Source organism: Ailuropoda melanoleuca, chromosome X, assembly GCF_002007445.2.
Source record: "Ailuropoda melanoleuca isolate Jingjing chromosome X, ASM200744v2, whole genome shotgun sequence".
NCBI classification, from domain to species: domain Eukaryota; kingdom Metazoa; phylum Chordata; class Mammalia; order Carnivora; family Ursidae; genus Ailuropoda; species Ailuropoda melanoleuca.
In genome coordinates this window covers 14,419,753-14,437,745 of record NC_048238.1, presented here as the reverse complement: position 1 = coordinate 14,437,745, position 17,993 = coordinate 14,419,753, and the positions used below count along the sequence as shown (strand labels likewise).

Below are 17,993 nucleotides of genomic sequence, written 5' to 3'. Positions count from 1 at the left end.
TCCGAGTGTTCAAGTGTTTTTTCTTTTTAAATTAAGCCATAAACAAATCCTCATTATATAAATGTCAATCCGTAAGGAAGCCCGTAGGGTGGCACGAGTGCTTTGTGCAACAGTCTGGAAGCAGGAGGCTTGAGAGGCAGGCATGGCTTGCGGCCGCACCTGGTGGGGCGCAGATGTGGAGCGGTTCCCTAACTGACTGCCCCGGAGTTAGGCCCCTGGTCAGCTTCCTCCGGAATGTAGCTCATTAGAAGGAAAACAGCACACTGACAGCTTCACTTTGCTTTTCTTTCCCTGGGTGTGCCAGAGAAACACAGGAACCCAGGGTGGACTCATTCTCATGCCGCTGGCTGGTGAAGGCGGCTGGCTGGCTGTCGCGTTACCCTCCATGGTGCCACTGGGCCTGACCCTCTGCTTTTATCACAGTCAGAGCATGCTGACTTTTGTAATAACTGGTCTTGGGCAAATTTCGGTCAGACTTTCTGAGTCACAGCTTCCTCATCTGTGAAAAGAGTCAGGAAGAGGATGGAGATGTGAGCTCGAGCGCCCCTGCTAGCCTTGACATGCCATGATTGGATAAATGGTGAGCCTGCAACTAGAGGCGGGGCGGGAAAAACCAGATTCAGAACGGCCTAAATGCTCATTCACGTGCCCCTTCACTCAGAAAGTGTTTCCTGAGCACCTACTATTCACCAGATACAGAGAGAAAGTTGAGGCAGTCCCTCGCTCCTGAAGAAATGAATGACTGACTATGAGGGGGGCTCAGGACCAGGCAAGGGCAAGTTGGGGTGTTGTAGGACCTCAGTGAGGTGGGGGTGAGATCTCAGAGGATAAGACCCCAAAATCTGATGGATGCGTCGGAGTTGGCTGGGTGAGAGTAGAGGCCAAGAGGGTTCCAGGCTGAGACACAGATCTGAGGGAGAACCTGCCTCTCTGGTACCCTTAGATCTTGGAGATAACTAGATAAGGGGTTCAGATAACAATTCTGTGACCCCACAGGTCTCTCTGAGCCTGACTGCTGCCCCAGATAGCCTCTCCTCACCTCCTCGTTTGCCCTGGGCCCTGAGACTTTTCCCCAGAGTCTCCATCTGGGGGGCATGTGGCCTGTACTCAAGTGGACCCCAGCCCTCCAGCCTCAGCAGCTGATCAAGGGCCAAGAGATTGAGAGTGACCCATAGATCCAAACTACCCATTTCCCATCTGGCCACACTGCATTGACGGGCCCCCCCCCATCCCCGATCGTGATGGGCATAGGCAAGACAGAGACCTCATTTAAACCCATTTGCAAAAGATGTTTTGAAAAACCTGAACTAAATGTTCCCTGTCATCTCTGAGGAAGTCGTGCCCCTCCACCTGAGCCTTAGTTGGTGACTCCCGTGATTCCTCTTGATTTGAAATGGTCCCTAGCACACCTGCCTACCCATGCTCTTCAGCAGGGAGGACGCCTTCTCTCCTGTCAGCTTGCCCTCTGACCCCTCATCTCATGAGCTGGCTGTTCTTCGCAGAGTATCTCTAGGGCCTCCCGCACTGGCTCGTGCAGCAGTGCCACCCTCTGTGCCCGCACTAGGGGCACCTGGGGCTCCCAGCACCTGACTCAGAGTTGGACACCCAGTGGTGGGATGAACAATAGGGGAAGGAGACAGAGAGAAAGAGAAGAAACTTCCTGGGAGGCAGGAGGGTGCATGACAGAGGCAGGGCTACCAGCCCCCTTGCCGGTGTAGCCAAATACAAGCCTCCTCTCAGCAGGCCAGTGGTGCTTGAGGGAAGGGACTGGGGCTGCTCACGGGGGCTACTTTGGCTGAGTAGTCAGGCGGGACCAAAGCTGTCATGTGGGAGGACGTGGAAGTGAGATTAGGCCCGTGCTTCCTTTCCTCTTTGTCCCGGCCCTGCTGCCAGAGACTCGAGTCCGCAGCAGGAGATCTAAGGGCCTCCCTGTAACTCATAGGGGCTGAGATGCCCTCCCGCCCACATGACATCTGTCTGGGGAAGGCCGAGGCGTAGAGGATGCCGACCTTCTTGCCCTCCAGTAACAGGGCTTTGGGCTGTATTCCCCACAGATAGAAACTCCGGTGACCCTTCAGCTCCTTCCCTGGTGAGAGGGACAGAGGAGAGCCCTGGTGGACAAAAGAGAATAAACAAATAGTTCAATGATTTTCTGGAAAGGACCTGGCCCCCACTGTGAGGAAATCTTATATTCGTGTGCTCTCTGTTATACGGCTGTGCAGGTGCATGCGCTCAGTGTTACAGCAAAGGTTGTAGAGGGTTGTTCTTGCCAGGAAGCCAAATGCATGAAAGAGTGTGGCCCTCACAGCTCCCACTTGGAGGAGAAGCCTGGGATTAACCCTGAACTCCTCAGTGTCCCTTATCCTAGTCATCTAACATTCCTAGGAAATCAGTTTTCTCATCGGTAAAATGGGCATAATCATAGGACCCTTCTCATAGGGTTGTTCCAAGGATTAAGTGAAGTAATGCATGGAAAGTTCTCAGCATTCTTGGCAGAGGCCTGGCACGTAGCAAGTGCCCAGTGAGTTTTGGCTCTGGCCATCTGTGGAAGGAGCAGTGGCCCTCTGTCCTGGCAAGGTCCCCTCCTCACACTCTGAATAACAAAGTTCTGGGGGAGTAGGAGGCCTAGAACCAGGGCCAGCCAGGGGGAAGAGTGAGCTTTCACAGGAAGAGGTGAAAGCTGGGAGCTGAGCTGAAGGTGTGTGCCAGGAGCTGGGGGAAGAAGCATTGAGAAGTCAGCCTTCTCTGTTTGAGAGGGGACAGGGGGGCGTGAAGGGCAGAGATGGAGGGAGGCTGTCTCGTTGGCAAGGGCAGATAGGTGCAGCCCCTTACAAGAAAGCAGTCTTACTGCTGGGTAATCCTAAACTCACAGGAAGCCCAAATATGGCACAGAACATGTCTTGACCTCTCCTGGTGAGTTTCCTCGAAGGCCATCAGAAGCCACCTCAGATGGGGGGCCATGGGTGTCTTCTCTTACTGTTGCCGTCCGTGTCCTCATCAGTCCCATCCCAGCTTCCCTGTAGCCCTTTCTCACCTCTCCCTGGGAGTTCTGGTTCCTGTGAGGGACAGGGCAGACCCTTCTGAAGGACACCTCAGGTTCTCGGGGCCTTTACAGGGCTGCAAGTTGAGTGGCCAACAAATTTCGTCCTGCTGATGTTGTTGCCTCCCCTGGCATAACTTTGATGCCTTCTCATGCTAGCAAATCTCTCCCCCGTTCAAAGACATGTGCCCCACTGGCCTGTAATCTCCACTAAAGCAAGAACCTTGTCTGACTGGCTCATGACAGCCGCTCCAGCCCCCCAGGGAAGTGCTGGTGTGCAGTAGGCATTCAGCAGATCGATTAATTGAATGAGTGAATGAAGGCATGCATGTGTGCATTCGGGAATGAGAGAACTAATGCTGTGTTGGAGGTATGATATTTTGGGGGCTAAATCAGGGAGCATTCCTCTCAGGAAAAACCAGGCCCTTCAGTTGGGTTAAGCCCTCTCAGCTTCCCTGGGGCGGGCTGCCTCCCTACTCTGCCCTAAAGGAATTATTGGCCAACACGCTGGGTCACCTCCTGGTTTCCGGAGGACACCCTGGCTCTAGGGAGTCAGGCTCTGGAGCCCTCCCTCAGAGGCACCACAGTGCAACCCTGCCAAGGGCATCGCCTTGTTTGCATAGCATCCTTCCCCTTGCCCTCCCCTCTTCCTGCTTCAGAGAAACTCCTTGTTCTATGCATTTGACACATTTTGATTGTCTGGAAATATCACACCTTTGTTCATTTGTTAAAGCTGCCTTCCCATAGTGAGGCCTTGTGTGTTTGTTTCCACTCCCATGGCCTGCTGGGCTGCCTCTCCTCCTTGTTGTGGAGGATGTGCTGGTAATTTGGGGGTGAGGAAAGGAGGACGTGAGGTGACCCCCGGGACTAAAGTCTAGACAGCTCCAACAGGTGAGGTCAAGAATCTGAGTTGCCCAATGCCTGCCTGGTGAGCCTGAGGATTATTGAATTATTATTGAGCCCAACCAGACTCCAGGGCCGCACAGATCCCAGAGTTAGACATGGTGCCTGCCTTCTCCATGGCAACGAGGCTAAATATGGACGCGTTTCCATGGAGAGCTATCTCGCAGTGGCAGCCCTGCTTCCTCCAGGAAGCACCCGCACTGGGTTCCTTTGGCCTCTCAGGAGGCGGGTAGAGGTCCCGAGTATATCAGGAAAGAGTAGCTCACCTTGGAGGATGTTTGTTTCCAGCAAGTCTTCCATTTCCCCAGCCCTAGAATCAGCAACATCCCTTCTTGACAGCTAGAAGTTAGGAGAGGTCATGGGTCACACAGAGGAGCTGATTAGGGAAAGCCACCCTGGGCCCAGTGAGCGTTCATGCAATTATGCCATGTCTGCCCAGCTCTTTGGAGTGGGTTTTCCTGTGATGGGGAGGAAAAGGGATGGCATTTGTCAGAGGGAGCCCGTGAGACAACTGTGATGATCCTTGTGGAAATTGCACCGCTGCTCTTTTCATCAAGCCAATTTGGGAAGAATTATTGCTACAAAGAGTTTTTAAAATGCTTTTCTATAATTGGAATGGCCCTCTTCCATTTTCTTAGAACGTTCTACATTAAGGAGGGCTTGTGATGTAAGGAGGACTGGGTATTACATAAGACTGATGAATCACAGACCTTTACCTTTGAAACCAGTAGTACGTTATATGTTAATTTTTTAAAAAAAGAATGTTCTAATTTGACAGGATTTTATTTTGTTCTCGAAGTAAAGTAAGTCTTTGCTGCCCATTTGAATTTGAACGAGTCAAATCTCCACATATCCTAACCGTCCAGTCCGGTAATGTGGAATGGAACTTTGTGTTTGGTGAAAGCTAAACATATAAGCTGAGTATTAGGCTTAAAAATACTCTGTTTAACCTCTCTTGGCTGTTTAGTCATTACATCATCTGTGTTTATAGCTTAATCGTCTGTTAAATTGGGCCTCTCTGTGCACAGCTGATCATTTGGGTGTGTTTGTATATATTAGGAAATATCTATAACATGTATGTATGCATAGAGAGATGGGTGTGCTCCCTGGTTCACTGAGATATGGAAACTTTTAAAAGATGTGGAGAGAGCACTTAAGGCAATTATAAGTAGTCTCTGACGGAAGATTCACGTCGCACATTCTGTGTTGCAGGCCCAGTGGCATCAGAGCCGAGTGATGGACGATCTGCGGTCCCAGAACCTCTCCATGGACATGACCGACTCCTCTCCTGCCTTGGCCAATAACAGACTGGAGAATGGCATGGCCCAGCTCATCACCACCGAGGCCTGGAACATCAACTCCACTGACCTGGTAAAGAAGGCCCTGGTGACCGTGCCGGCCCCATCCATCCTGAACCCCCCTGCCGAGTCTCAGAGCGGTATGGCTCTGAAGGTGGCGGCCACCGTGCTGCAGCCCCTGTGCCTCGGGGAGAGCCCGGTGGTGATGCCCATTCACATGCAGGTGGAGGGAAGCTCTGCGCCCGAGCTCAACCCTAATGGCAATGCCACGTATGTCATGACCACACAGGGCCCTGTGCAGCTGCCCGTGGTGCTGGAGCAGCACGTCTTCCAGCACCTCAACTCCCCTCTGGTCCTGCCGCAGGAGGCCCCATGCTCCTCCAGTGCCATCCACAGCAACCTGTTCCAGGGAGCCGAGGACCCTGAGGCCCAACCCCAGCTCCTGGACCTACGGATCCCCAGCCAGCCGCAGGAGCCCACGTTGCCGTTCGAAGCCGTGCTCCAGAATCTGTTCCCCTCACAGGGTGCTCTCGGCCCCCCACCCTGCCAGCCTCCTCCCGGATACGCCCCTGTGCCCCCCCAGCCCTTTAACTCCCCCCTGTCCCCCCTGGTTCCTCCAGCCACCCTCTTGGTGCCCTACCCCGTGATCGTCCCCTTGCCCGTGCCGGTCCCCATCCCCATCCCCATCCCAGTGCCTCAGAGTCCTGAATCAAAGCTCAGCTCCAGTTTCCCCAAGCCACCATCTTCCTTCGGCCTGCACCCCTTTAAAGGCACCCAGACCCCTCTGGAGAAGGAGGAACTGAAGCCCTTCGATATCCTGCAGCCGAGGGAGTACTTCCAGCTTAGCCGCCACACGGTCATCAAGATGGGGAGTGAGAACGAGGCCCTGGATCTCTCCATGAAGTCGGTGCCCTGGCTTAAGGCTGGCGAAGTCAGTCCCCCTATCTGCCAGGAAGATGCGGCCTTAGACCTGTCGCTGGCAGCCCACCGAAAATCTGAGCCTCGCGTTGAGACACTGTACGACAGCAGCGGGTCCGTGGACAGCCTAGGTCACTCCACGATGGAGAAACTTCCCGGTGGCATGGAAGTGCCCTTTGCCCCTGCCACGGTCCACGGGGCCTCGGCTCTGATGGATAGCCATGTGGGTGGCAGCAACCCCACCCAGCTGTCCAGCCAGCCCAACCAACCCAGCGGTGAGGTCAAGGCCGAAAATCACATTGAGATCGTGAGCGAGTCCCAGGCGGCCAAGGTCATCGTCTCGGTGGAAGATGCCATGCCTGCCATCTTCTGCGGCAAGGTCAAAGGCCTCTCAGGCGTGTCCACCAAAAACTTCTCCTTCAAAAGAGAAGACTCCGTGCTTCAGGGCTACGACATCAACAGCCAAGGGGAAGAGCCCATGGGAAGCACGGAGCCCCTTAGGAAACCCGTCAAAAACCGGAGCATAAAGTTAAAGAAAGTGAACTCCCAGGAAATACACATGCTCCCGATCAAAAAACAACGGCTGGCCACCTTTTTTCCAAGAAAGTAAATAATGGCTTTTTAAAATTTTTATGGTTATAATATGGGGAAAGGTACATTGGTTTTATAAAAAGGCGTTTAAAACAAATTATCTTTGTTAATTATTTTGGGGAGTAGTTGGGAAGCGGGAAGACGAATTGGCTCTAGAGGCCCTGTAAGCTAGTATCGTTTTCTTTTTTAATTTTTGACTTTTCACAAATGAGTAAATAAGAGCAACCTATTTTTCAAGCAGATTGCACATTTTTTGCAGCTTTAATGGAATATTGGGTGAATCAGAGGGGTAAAAAAGCTATTTTCATTGCCACAAAGTGCTTTGATGATGTAATACCTAATAAAGGGTAGGATGAATATTTCACAATAAATGTTTGTTTGCACTAATTGGTTGCAGCATTCTATCATTTTTTAAATTTGCATTCCTTAACTGGTGTGGTTTGGCCAAAACCGTTGCTTGTAAAGCACGTCTGTGCTTTGCGATCTAAGCTCTTTGGGCATATTGGGCAGAGAAGAATTATATTGGCCTATGCCCCCATAAAAGGAAGACTAGGAAATATGTATGACCTGGAGCAAGTCACTTCCCCCACCGAAACCTTGGTTTCTTCATTTGTAAAAATGTGGCACGGAGAAGGGTTGGGGAGGTGAGTTTGCAAGTACCCAAGGCCCCTTCCAGTTCACGTTGACCCTGGGTGTGGAGAAGTCTGTGTCTGAGCCTTCTGTAGACTAAAACAGACAAATGTGTCTAAAAGGAAAATTTGCCTGCTTCCTCCCCACCCCCTCCCAGAATTTAGCTGGAAAGGACCTTCTTTTCCAAGGCAGTAAGAGCATTGTTCTGAATGACTGAAAGTCTTGCAAGTCAAAAGTATTACTGAAGACCACTCAGAACAAGAGGTAAGTCCTTTGCTGGTGGATGAGGAGATGGCTCAGAAATGTTCCTGGCCAGGGGTAGAGATACTCGGGAGTGGGGTCGGGAGGGGAAGAGAAAGTCGCCCCTCTTTAGTTAGCCCAGTGGTTCTCAACTGGGGGTGATGGTGCCTCCCCCAGGAACATCCAGCAATGCCTGGAGACACTTTTGGTTGTCACAGCCAGCGGGGGTGGGATGCTACCTACTGGCATCTGGTGGGTAGAGACCCGGGACGCTGCTAAACATCCCACAGGCATGGGACCCCCCACCAGGGCGGGTGATCCAGCCCAAGTGTCAGTGGAGCCGAGGCTGAACACCCCTGGCTGAGCCGTGTCTCGTTGGGCGGAAGCGAGGCACCTGGAAGAAGGGAACGGCATGCTGCTCTTCTGTGACAGCACAGAGCCTCCCACTCAAAGCAGGAACCGTGAGTGCACGTTGGAAATAGACCTGCTCGGCGGCACATCACACTTGGGTCTGAAACTGTGCTGGCGAGAGACTGATTACGGCGTGCCTGCTTTTAGACTTAGAGCTCTTTCTTGCACGTCTTGCAATTAGCATGTATCCAGCTGTTAACTGCGAACATGAACAGGAGGAAAAGCAGTTTCGAGACTGTTCTTTTATTACCAGGCTCTCCGTGGATGGGGTTACTGTTTCAGCCGGTCCTGGACTCTACACTCTCTGATTTTCTTTTTCCTGCTCTTTTCCTGTGCTGTTAAACTTTATTTCTCCAAGTGCATGGTGGTGGTAAGAGGCAAATAGCTGTTGCTCACCAGGCTGACTAGTCCCGTTCACAGCACTGGCTATACCCCGTCCCTTCAGCCTCCACACAGTGCGCTCTTTTTTCCACTTTTATTCCCATGGTGGGTTTCCTGAGCATGGCATGTGTGTTCTGGCCCCAGAGACGATGACCCAAAGGGGCCCAGGGACTTGCTGATGTCTCTTCTCCCCATGTTCGCAGAACTCTCAGTCTGGCCTATAGAAGTAGCAGGTGCTTGAAGCTGAGTGACATATAGGTGGGAAGGAAGGCATTTGCGGCCTGGAATTACTTTATAAACCTCTAGCCACAAATTTCTCTTTGATGTGTCTGGAAGTGCCCCCTTTCTCTTCAGCTGTCGGTGCTGGTTGGGTGAGAATTGTTGGCTCCACAGCCCACTAGGGTGTGGAGTCAGCATGGGCTATCCCCTTGCCCTGGGACAGATCCTTGGAACAGTCCTCCCACCCGCCCTTGCTGCGCCCAGCCCCAGGGCCTGTCATTCGTGCATGGCTGGGGGCCTTTGGGGAGAGGCCGCTGTGGCGTGGGGAAGCTTGCCCCCCACGGTCTGTGAGGGTCCTGAGGTCTGTGAGGTCTACACAGAGTGCTGTTTAGTGACCAGGCTCAGGCTCTTGCTACTGGGGCAGTGACACCCTCCGCCTGCCCCCCTTCCCAGCCTTTGCTGGAAACTGGAATCCGCTTGGCTGCCCTCAGGCCAGGGAATGAGGAGAACAAAGGGCTTGTTGCTGTGGCCAGGGTGAGCCTAGGGTTCCCTGGTGGTTCAGTTCCATGCTCCCTCCCCACTCAGAAGTTTACAGCCTTTCACACAAACCTGACGTAAGATTATCAGCCCGAAACCACTGTTCCTAGCCTGAGGCATGTGACCCCCACAGGGGTCACAGAGGGGGCCACTGGCAAACTCAGGCCTTATCATTTTTCTGCTTGATTCAGAGAGCTGTGGTCACTTATTCTCCCACCCCTCACAACTGTCTCCAGCTAACCTGCTTTCAGGTTTGAGCAGGATTTGTATCAGACTCTATCTTGTGACTTAATTTCCCATTTCTTCTCAAAAAAAAAAAATGTTTGGGCCAACTAGCCGAAAGAATAGGTTTTCAGAGTCTTTTAGGAAATAGGATTAGTCCCCAGGAATGTTGTTATTTGCTCAGACTTGTCAAGATGGCTTCAGCTGGCTTCAGTTCAGAAATGATAAAAAATTGGAATGAGTCACAAAGATCCATATTTGGGGGTAGTTATCCTCCCGGCAAAATAAAAACTAGACGGAAAATGAGAGACTTAAAGACAATACAGTCACTATCCTAACCAAGGAAGTCTTTGACAGTGAGTAGAAAATTCTAAAGTGAGGTCGAAGATTTGTTTAGATTCAAATGCAAAACTCTCATACTTTAAGCATGAAAACTTTTGTCTGCAAGGGTGAAAACTCCAAACAAAAGGAGGGAGGAGGGAGGGGAGGGAGGGAGGAAGAAAGGAAGGAAAGAAGGAAGGAGGGAGGGAGGAAGGAAGGAAAGAAGGAAGGAGGGAGGAGGAAGGAAGGAAGGAATGGAGGGAGACAAAGGTAGCCAATTACTGAGAGAGTATGTCAATACAGTGATTATCTTCATAAATACCGTAATTAATAGAGCAGGAAAGGATTTAGATTCCATTTTATAAGTGAGGGAATTGAGGCTCGGAAGAGTTTTCTGCTTTCAGTTGTTAAGTATCAACAACTTAAAAATATGTACTTTGCAATGATTCTTAAATATTGGGTTTGAAGCCCAATGAAACCACAGGAATTTGGATCCTCTGGGGGCAAAAACCAGTATGAATTTGTGAAGAGTCTGAATTACAGATTTTTTTTTCAATTATTTTCGAAACCATTCCAATTAACTGGAATGCCCAGAGCACTTGGTACAATTGTAAAGGGGAGATTTTCAAGCTGAAGGGTGGCGATGCCAAGCTTCTAAAACCCACACTCAAAAGCTGCTAAGCTGAAAACTTTAACAGCAGGGAAAAAAGCGTTAGAGGTCATTCTGGCCGACTTTACTCCTCATTAAATAAGAAAGGCAATTTTCCAGAACAGCTCGCTACCACCAGGTCAATAACTGACCTCCCACATCAGCGAAACAAAATAGGGTGTATTTGAGGTCCTTCGGGTGCCATTTTAATAAATTGGTATTTATTTTAATTAACATACTGGTTGATTTTATAGTAAGTAGCATATATGAGTGCTGGAAAGAACTAGTTCCAAAATGTTGCAAATAACCCATCTGCAACTGTTATCAGACCAGGGGTTTCTAAGCAAAGTGAGAGTGTAGCTACGCCCTGCCGAAATCACGAAGGAGTTCAGGTTAAAGGAGATGAACTGTTGAGGTTTACTGTATTAACCCAACTTGCAGGTTATCTTCCGTCCAACTACGTTCTAGATAGACACTCAAAACCATAGGCTCACTCTGCTGATACCGATGGCAAGTCACCTGGAAACTGTCTTCCCTCTGCCTTAAATAATTTTTTAAGTCTAAAGTTTGATAACCCAGTGAATTAGTAAGAATGTAACGAACCCCTTTACATCACTAGCCCCATGTTCTCAGTCCCGAATGGTACTGAGAATTCGGTTTTATTTATAATCACTTCAAATAAGGAACTTGAAGAGTTTTTTTCAATGCAGAAATTTTCACTGGGTCCCATTTCAAGCCGTATTAAGAAATACCACAATGAGCAGACTAAATTCTTTGAAAGCAGGGACTGAATATTATTTCTTTACCTCAAGGTTTCTGCACTTCGGCACTGTCCACATCTCAGACTGGAAGATTCTCTGTTGTAGGCGCTGTCCTGGCCTTGTAGGATGTTTAGCAGCATCTCTGGTCTCTTCCATGAGATGTCAGTAGGCCCCCTCCCGCCTGCCCTCCACCACCCCAGCTGGGACAACAAAAATGTCTGTGGGCATTGCCAAGAGTTCTCTGGGGACCACAGTCACCACTGGATGAGAGCCACTGCTTTATCCCAGGGTGTGTCTTACTCTACCTGGTCCCCAGTGGGAGCTCAAAAACTCTTTGAAGAATGAATTTCATCAAGAGACAGGAAGAGACATCTGTAGCTGTGGTCTCTGGTACCCTACTCATACTTTCTGGCTTACCACCACATGCCTGATCTGACCAGGAAACTATCATTTGGAAACGCCATTCATCCATCCAAAGGCCCGTCACTCATCCAGCATGTAACAGGGCCCTCTAGAAACTTCTCCCTGGAAAACAGGGTTCAGCAAAACTACTCCGCCTCACAGAAAGGGCAGGCACTCAGCCAGTTCTGAAGGCGTGCCTCATTTTACCAATACCGTGAAGCTGGAAGGACCCGTTGCTCAAACCTCCCCCTCCCCATGGCGTTCATCAGTCTTATTTGCAAAGGCAGCAAAACCCAGGAGTTTACAAACGTTGCCAGGAAGTTGGGTGTGGTTTTTCTTCCTTGTGTTTTACCTCAGTCCTTCTTGATGCTCTTGAGCCTAGTGTTTTGTTTGTCCTTAATGGAAACAAAGGCTGAAACTCCTCCTCCTAACAGTTCCCTATTTAAACACCAGATCTTTCCACAGCCTCTTTCCCTTGGACTCAAGAGTCCCATCTTCTCTTGCACTCTCTGAGCTCCTACTCTGTAGTCCTTTTATCAACTTGGTTGCTCTTCTCCCAGTTTCTCCATCTGCTTTGTAAAGCCAGGAACTCCGGGTAGGTGATGGAAATGTTCTCAAATCGACTGTGGTGATGATTGTCCAACCCTGTGACTATCCTAAAAAAAATGGAATTGTATACTTTAAATGGGTGAATTGTATGGTATATGAATTATATATCATTTATTGAGCTTTATGCTGTTATCTTTTTTTTAAATAACAAAAGAACCCCAGAAAAAAATTGGGAACCAACTGTGGGTTCCAGCAAAACCTCCTAGAACTCTATAGTTCCTTCCCATCTTTGGTCAGTTATATATCTCTGGTAACATATCTCCACTTCCCACTGGGCCCTAACATCTTTGATTCATTATTTCCAGTTTATACATCCTCACTTCCCTTTGGACCCGACCTATCTGACTCTCCCAGGTTTCTCTTTACAGTCAGAACTTTCTTTGGAGCCTCATCAACCCATGTCTCATTTCTTTGAATCTGGGATCCCTTCTTCCAAGTGGTTTGCCCTGAATAGGCCTTCCAAGGACTTTGGCTTGGTCCTCTCTTTTCCAAACTATATTTGGCCACAGCCTCTTAATCCAAACAAAATCACACAAAGAAGACCAGTGTATAAAAAAAATCATACAACAGCAGCCGCTGTGGTCTGGACTCCCACCTGCCTGCCCCCTGGCCCTGCAAGGCCTGCATGCACGGTTGAGGGAAAGCTGCTCCGTGGTGGTGGCACTGTAGGGGCCCTAGCACTGCAGCTGTTGCCCCCCCACACACACCACTACAGAACCTTCTCCACCAGGACTCAGAGTGTCAGGGCAGTGTGCCTTCTATCTCATCTTACATCTTCTCCATGAGTAGAGGGGACATTCAGGGCACATGTGGTCCAATGACCCGTGAGCTCAGAATTAGGAGACCAGGTTCCTGACAATCATTCCCTCCTCCAGGTGTGGGGCTGGGTACCAGCGCCAGAGAAACAGTCAAGGACCCAAGCATTGTCCTCACAAAGCAAAGACTCACCCCCTGATCACAGGCTGTCAGCAGGTATCGGTCTCTGAGGTGGCCACAATGGCAATGGAGACGATGCAAATGCCTTTAGGAATTCAGTCTTCTTTGAGGCAAGGCCAGCATACAGAGTGAAAAGTTTGCTGTTAACAAGTGATGTTTTTTTGAATGCGGCTTTATGATTTCAAGTACCAGACTAATGGAAACCAGCTAACAGGGTCTTAACTGGCAGAAGTCCTTGACGGAATCTTGTTAATACAAGGATAACATTATCGGTAAAGTGCTTATCAACTATCTGTAAGTGAATGGGTGCTCCTAAGGTCCTTGAGGTTGGATGAGAGCAGTGTGCTTTCTTTGTGTGGCTGGGAAATGAGACTAGGCAGGCAGTGGGAGAGCCACTGGAATGGAGGGCTCATTCTTTAAGCTCTGAGACCTTTTTACTGCATCTGTTTTCAATGGGAATCTTTTCAAAATGCATCAAACACCTGGCAGGGGAAACCGCTCCTTGACTCTGTCACTCTTCTGGCTATGGGTGACTGGCCTGAGCTGGAATGAGTGATGCCTTGCAGGGCATCCAGGGTTGAAGGCTGGCGTTGGCTCTCCTGTCCCCGGTACCCACTCCATACTGGTGACTCTCTTCTTTTTCATTTTTTTAAAATCTCTTCCAATCATGTCCCTTCTTTTCTTCCATGACAGCAGGGCATGCCTGGACGGCCATCACTGGCCACCTGGCTCTCACCCATAACCTGGCCCACAGCATGAAGTAAGTGGTCCCCACTCCCCTGGCAAGGGCTTGCGCACTGCCCAGTGAAGGAAGTGCCCTGTCTGGGAAGATCTTCTGCAGCTCCTTTCCTCCGCACACTTGCCAGAGACCACTGCAGGGGAATGAGACTCTGGGGCAGGCCTCTCCCTCCCATTCGATTGAGCAAGCGAGGTTCTGGCCCTTAGGTTGGAGGTTCCCTGCGAGAGGTCCACGGTGCTCCGTCTGTGGCCCACGGCGCAGAGTAGCTGGGAAAGCTTCAACAGCTGCTTATCGAAGTAAAACTCAGAGTGCCTTCTTTACTTTCTTATTTATCACCTCTTGGCTGGACTGGGCCCTGCCCTGGACTCAGCCACCGTCAGGCCCTTCTGCTTTGGGCCTGTTCTGGATCTCGGTCACAAGTGATTTGTGTCTTTTAGACACTTCACTTGGGGCCTGCCTGTCCTGTTTATTTACTCTTCAGACCCCTTGTTGCCACTGTGAAGTTTAAAATCCAGCAGAATCCATTTGAGCCATTACAAATTTCGAAAGTAATGAAATTCTGATCAGTGTTTTGCTGAAGCCTGCCCCTCCCTCCCTGCCTCCCTCCCTTTCTTTTTTCTTTTTTGTAGCATCTAGAAGTGCTGCTTCTGTTTCATGTTACAAGTGACAATAATTACTAGGGAGCCATGGCACCTCTCAGGCCCTGCGTTGCTGACCTCTCGGGGTGCTTTTACCCCTCTCCCTTCTGAGCTTTCCTGGCACGCCTCTCGCCGCATTCTTCCGTCTCCTGACGGTGTCATCTTTTGCCCTCCCCGGACAACGATGCTGATGTCCCACCACTTTACCTTTCTCTCCCCCACAGACTGCCCATGTCCACGGTTCTTACCCATGTGCCCTCGCACGGTGACCTCATCTGCTGCCCTCACTGTTGCCAACATCTTCATTGTGTTGATTCTTCTCAGTCTCCAGCCCTTCGGACTCAAACGCCCGACATCCTCCCTGCCGTCTTCACAGGGTGGTCCTATAGGTACTTCAGACTCATCATCCCTAAAACTTCAGGCAGCGTCTTCCTTCCTCACCCCTGCCCCACATCCAACCGCGCTGCACGCTCTACTGCGGCCCCTCCCCCAGTGCCAGGCGGGAAATGTGAGGCTGTTCCCCATGACTCTGCCCTCTCCTTCACCTCCCGCATCCCATCTTGCTTACTTTGCCTCCTTGATGCTCCCCAAATCCACCATTCCTTTCCTCCACACTTACTCTTCTTGACCCAGTCCACATCATCCTTTGCCTAGATGTTTAAAATGGGCTCAGAGGGGCGCCTGGGTGGCACAGCGGTTAAGCGTCTGCCTTCGGCTCAGGGCGTGATCCCGGCGTTACGGGATCGAGCCCCACATCAGGCTCCTCTGCTATGAGCCTGCTTCTTCCTCTCCCACTCCCCCTGCTTGTGTTCCCTCTCTCGCTGGCTGTCTCTCTCTCTGTTGAATGAATAAATAAATAAAATCTTAAAAATAAATAAAATAAAATGGGCTCAGAACTGGGTGGGGACCATGCCTCCATTTGTAGCCACCCCCTCCAACCTCTTTTCTATTCTTCCACCAGAATAGTTTGGGTAAAAGTCAAGTCTTACCATGTTCTGCTGCTGCACAAAAGCTTCTGGTGTCGGATCTACCCTTACACCCTGAAGAGGCGTCCCGTCTCTGGCCCTTCTGAGATCAGACTCCGGACCACCTCTGTGACTGCAGCTGCCCGCTTCACCCCTGGGTATAAGCTCCAGGAATACGGAAGGTTAGCAGTTCCCAGCATGAGCTTCTGTGGGTCCTCCCTTCAGTGCCCTGATACCCCCTTCCCACCTTCTTACTCTGGCTAATGCTTCAAGATTTGGCTCAAAATAACATCTCCTCCAGAAGGGTTTCTGTGACTACTCCAGCATAAGCTGAGAACTGCCTTGGGCCCTCCCATGGCAACGTGCTTACGTCTATCATTTTGTCTACCTCATTCATTTGAAAGTATGTCTCTGTCCATCCCGCTACACCATAAATTGCTCTAGGGCCAAGGTCAAGGTCATCGTAGCTCTCACATCTAGCACACTGCATGGCATTTAGGGAGCCCTCAATCTAAGTTAAGCTATGGGGTGGCTAGGGACTCTGGGTAGAAGTTAGGAGTGCTGACTTCAGAGCTACAGAGTCTGGATTCAGTCGCCACTTCTCCTTTCTAGCTGTGTGACTTCAGGCAAGTCACTTCATCTCTCTGCTCCCATTTCCTCATCTGTAAACTGGGAGTAGTAAAATATCTGCACCAAGGACAGAGGGCTCAATAATTTAGTTTGTATTACACTTCGTTTCTGGGTAGTCATAGAGACCAAGGCCAACAAAGGTCACAGAAATTCCTGATTTTATAAAGCTTTTCATTGTAGCTGGCATATTTCAGGGTTCCACTTTGTTCCACAAAGGTAGGATTCTAGCCAAGCACTTTCATGCCCTCCTCCAGACTACTGACTAATGGCTGAAGCAACTTACATGTCACTTCATTTTCCGTCCTGGCCTGAGGGAGGGTTGATCACTTGGCCATCAACAGGAAAAGGGACTAGTTAGAAAAGGAGATAAAGAGACCTGGGTGGGGAGAAAGAAAACCTCAAAGGCATGACTGGCCATGGAATCAGAGCGATGTATATTCTTAAACTTCACTCTCCCTTGGGTTTCCTCAACTGTGGAACCATGATTCAGCTGCCTTGTCATGGGGATCGATGGCATAAGGCATATGCCCGGGCCTGCCAGCGCGAGGCACACACAAGCCACCGTTCCCTTCCTCTCCTGTGGGAGATAGCTGCCCCCCCACCACTGTCCAGAGGCCACCACTCAGCCCCCCAGGGCCATTGAAGGCCATGCCCCAGGGGCAGCTCTGTAGGGGCCCTTGTAGGGCTGTGCAGCCGCAGAAGCCTGCAATCTGGTGGGCAGGACCATGGGGCCTTCCTGTGAGGTAAACATATAGAGCTGTTCTCCCATTTATCAAACCCTTCTTAATAAATATCTCATGTCTTAGAGCAGATAAACCTTTATTTGAATTACAAATATAAATTCCAGGGGCGCCTGGGTGGCTCAGTCAGTTAACGGCCTGCCTTCAGCTCAGGTCATGATCCCAGCGTCCTGGGATCGCTTCTGGCCTCGGGTTCTCCACTCAGTGATTCTCCGTCTCCCTCTGCCTGTGACTCCCTCTGCTTGTGCCTCCTGTCTCTGTCAAATATATAAATAAAATCTTTTTTTAAAAAGATATAAATTCGCTTTGCAAGAGATAACAGCAGTTTCTTTTTTCAGTGAGAGAGCTTTCTTGGGTGCCCTTTAAACAAGAGCCAGCACGTGGGCAGCCTCTCAGGAATACAGCTACTAGACAAATTGAGGGCAATTGTATTTGAAATAACTACAGAAAAGGATTTGTGAGGTTAGTGCAGAAAAGGAATCCCTTACTCATCCTGTGTAAGAACTGCTGACCTCTCCACCACGGAAATAGGAGTCTTTGTAATTAACGGATTTTCAAAAAGTCAGCACAGCCACTGCTTCTCCCAGGCCTTCTGGGGAGAAAGCACCATGTACCCACCCTGTCTGCACTGGGAGGACAGCGCCGCCTGCTGGCAGCCACCGCGACAACCACACAGCGCTCGCACACACCGTGGTCCCAACACAGGCACTTGCAAATGACTGATCATCTGGAAGCAGCTAGTCTGTGAGCATCTTAGGACATCCCAGGGAGGGATCCAGATTGAAAATCCCCAGGACCCCACGTTTTCAGGAAGGCACCTCCTCACCCTTTGATAATGGATGGAAACGTCGTTTCAGTAGAGCCGGGGGGAGAGGCTGAACTACAAGCTGGACGGACTCCACCAGCCCAGAGCACACGGAGCCTAATTGACAACCCCCCGCCTTTGGGGACGAGAGAAATCCAGCAGGTGCAGGGCGGTGGGGCCCTTGGAAGGCAACGGGGAAGGACAGAAGGTGAGGTCTCCAAGAGAGCGCGGGGCCCAGACTCCAGCCACTGCGCTCGAGGGAGGGTGGGCAAGGGGCCCACCCATGTGGCAGCTGCCAGGGTCACTCTTCTAAATGCCGTTCTTCACCCTGGCCGCACGTGGGTCCACCAGGGGAGTTGTAAAAACTGCCGGTGCCCGGGCCTGGGCCCCAGACGTTCCCACGGCACT

At 50.6% G+C, this 17,993-nt stretch overlaps 1 protein-coding gene across 3 annotated transcripts in view; it reads left to right on the top strand.

Annotated features, from left to right (window-relative positions):
- The window catches only part of RAI2 (retinoic acid induced 2), a 61,825-nt gene extending 54,688 nt beyond the window's left edge, over positions 1-7,137 (top strand). The window contains exons 2-3 of one of the 3 annotated variants that reach the window (XM_011237271.2): positions 5,156-5,314; positions 5,606-7,137. In XM_011237271.2, coding sequence (XP_011235573.1) covers positions 5,180-5,314; positions 5,606-6,769 — 1,299 coding nt within the window. In that variant the 5' untranslated portion in view covers positions 5,156-5,179 and the 3' untranslated portion in view covers positions 6,770-7,137. Of the gene's footprint in view, positions 1-5,155 lie in introns of all 3 variants that reach the window. The other 2 variants (XM_011237270.2, XM_002929253.3) reach the window with 2 other exon arrangements.
- Positions 7,138-17,993: the final 10,856 nt, after the last annotated feature.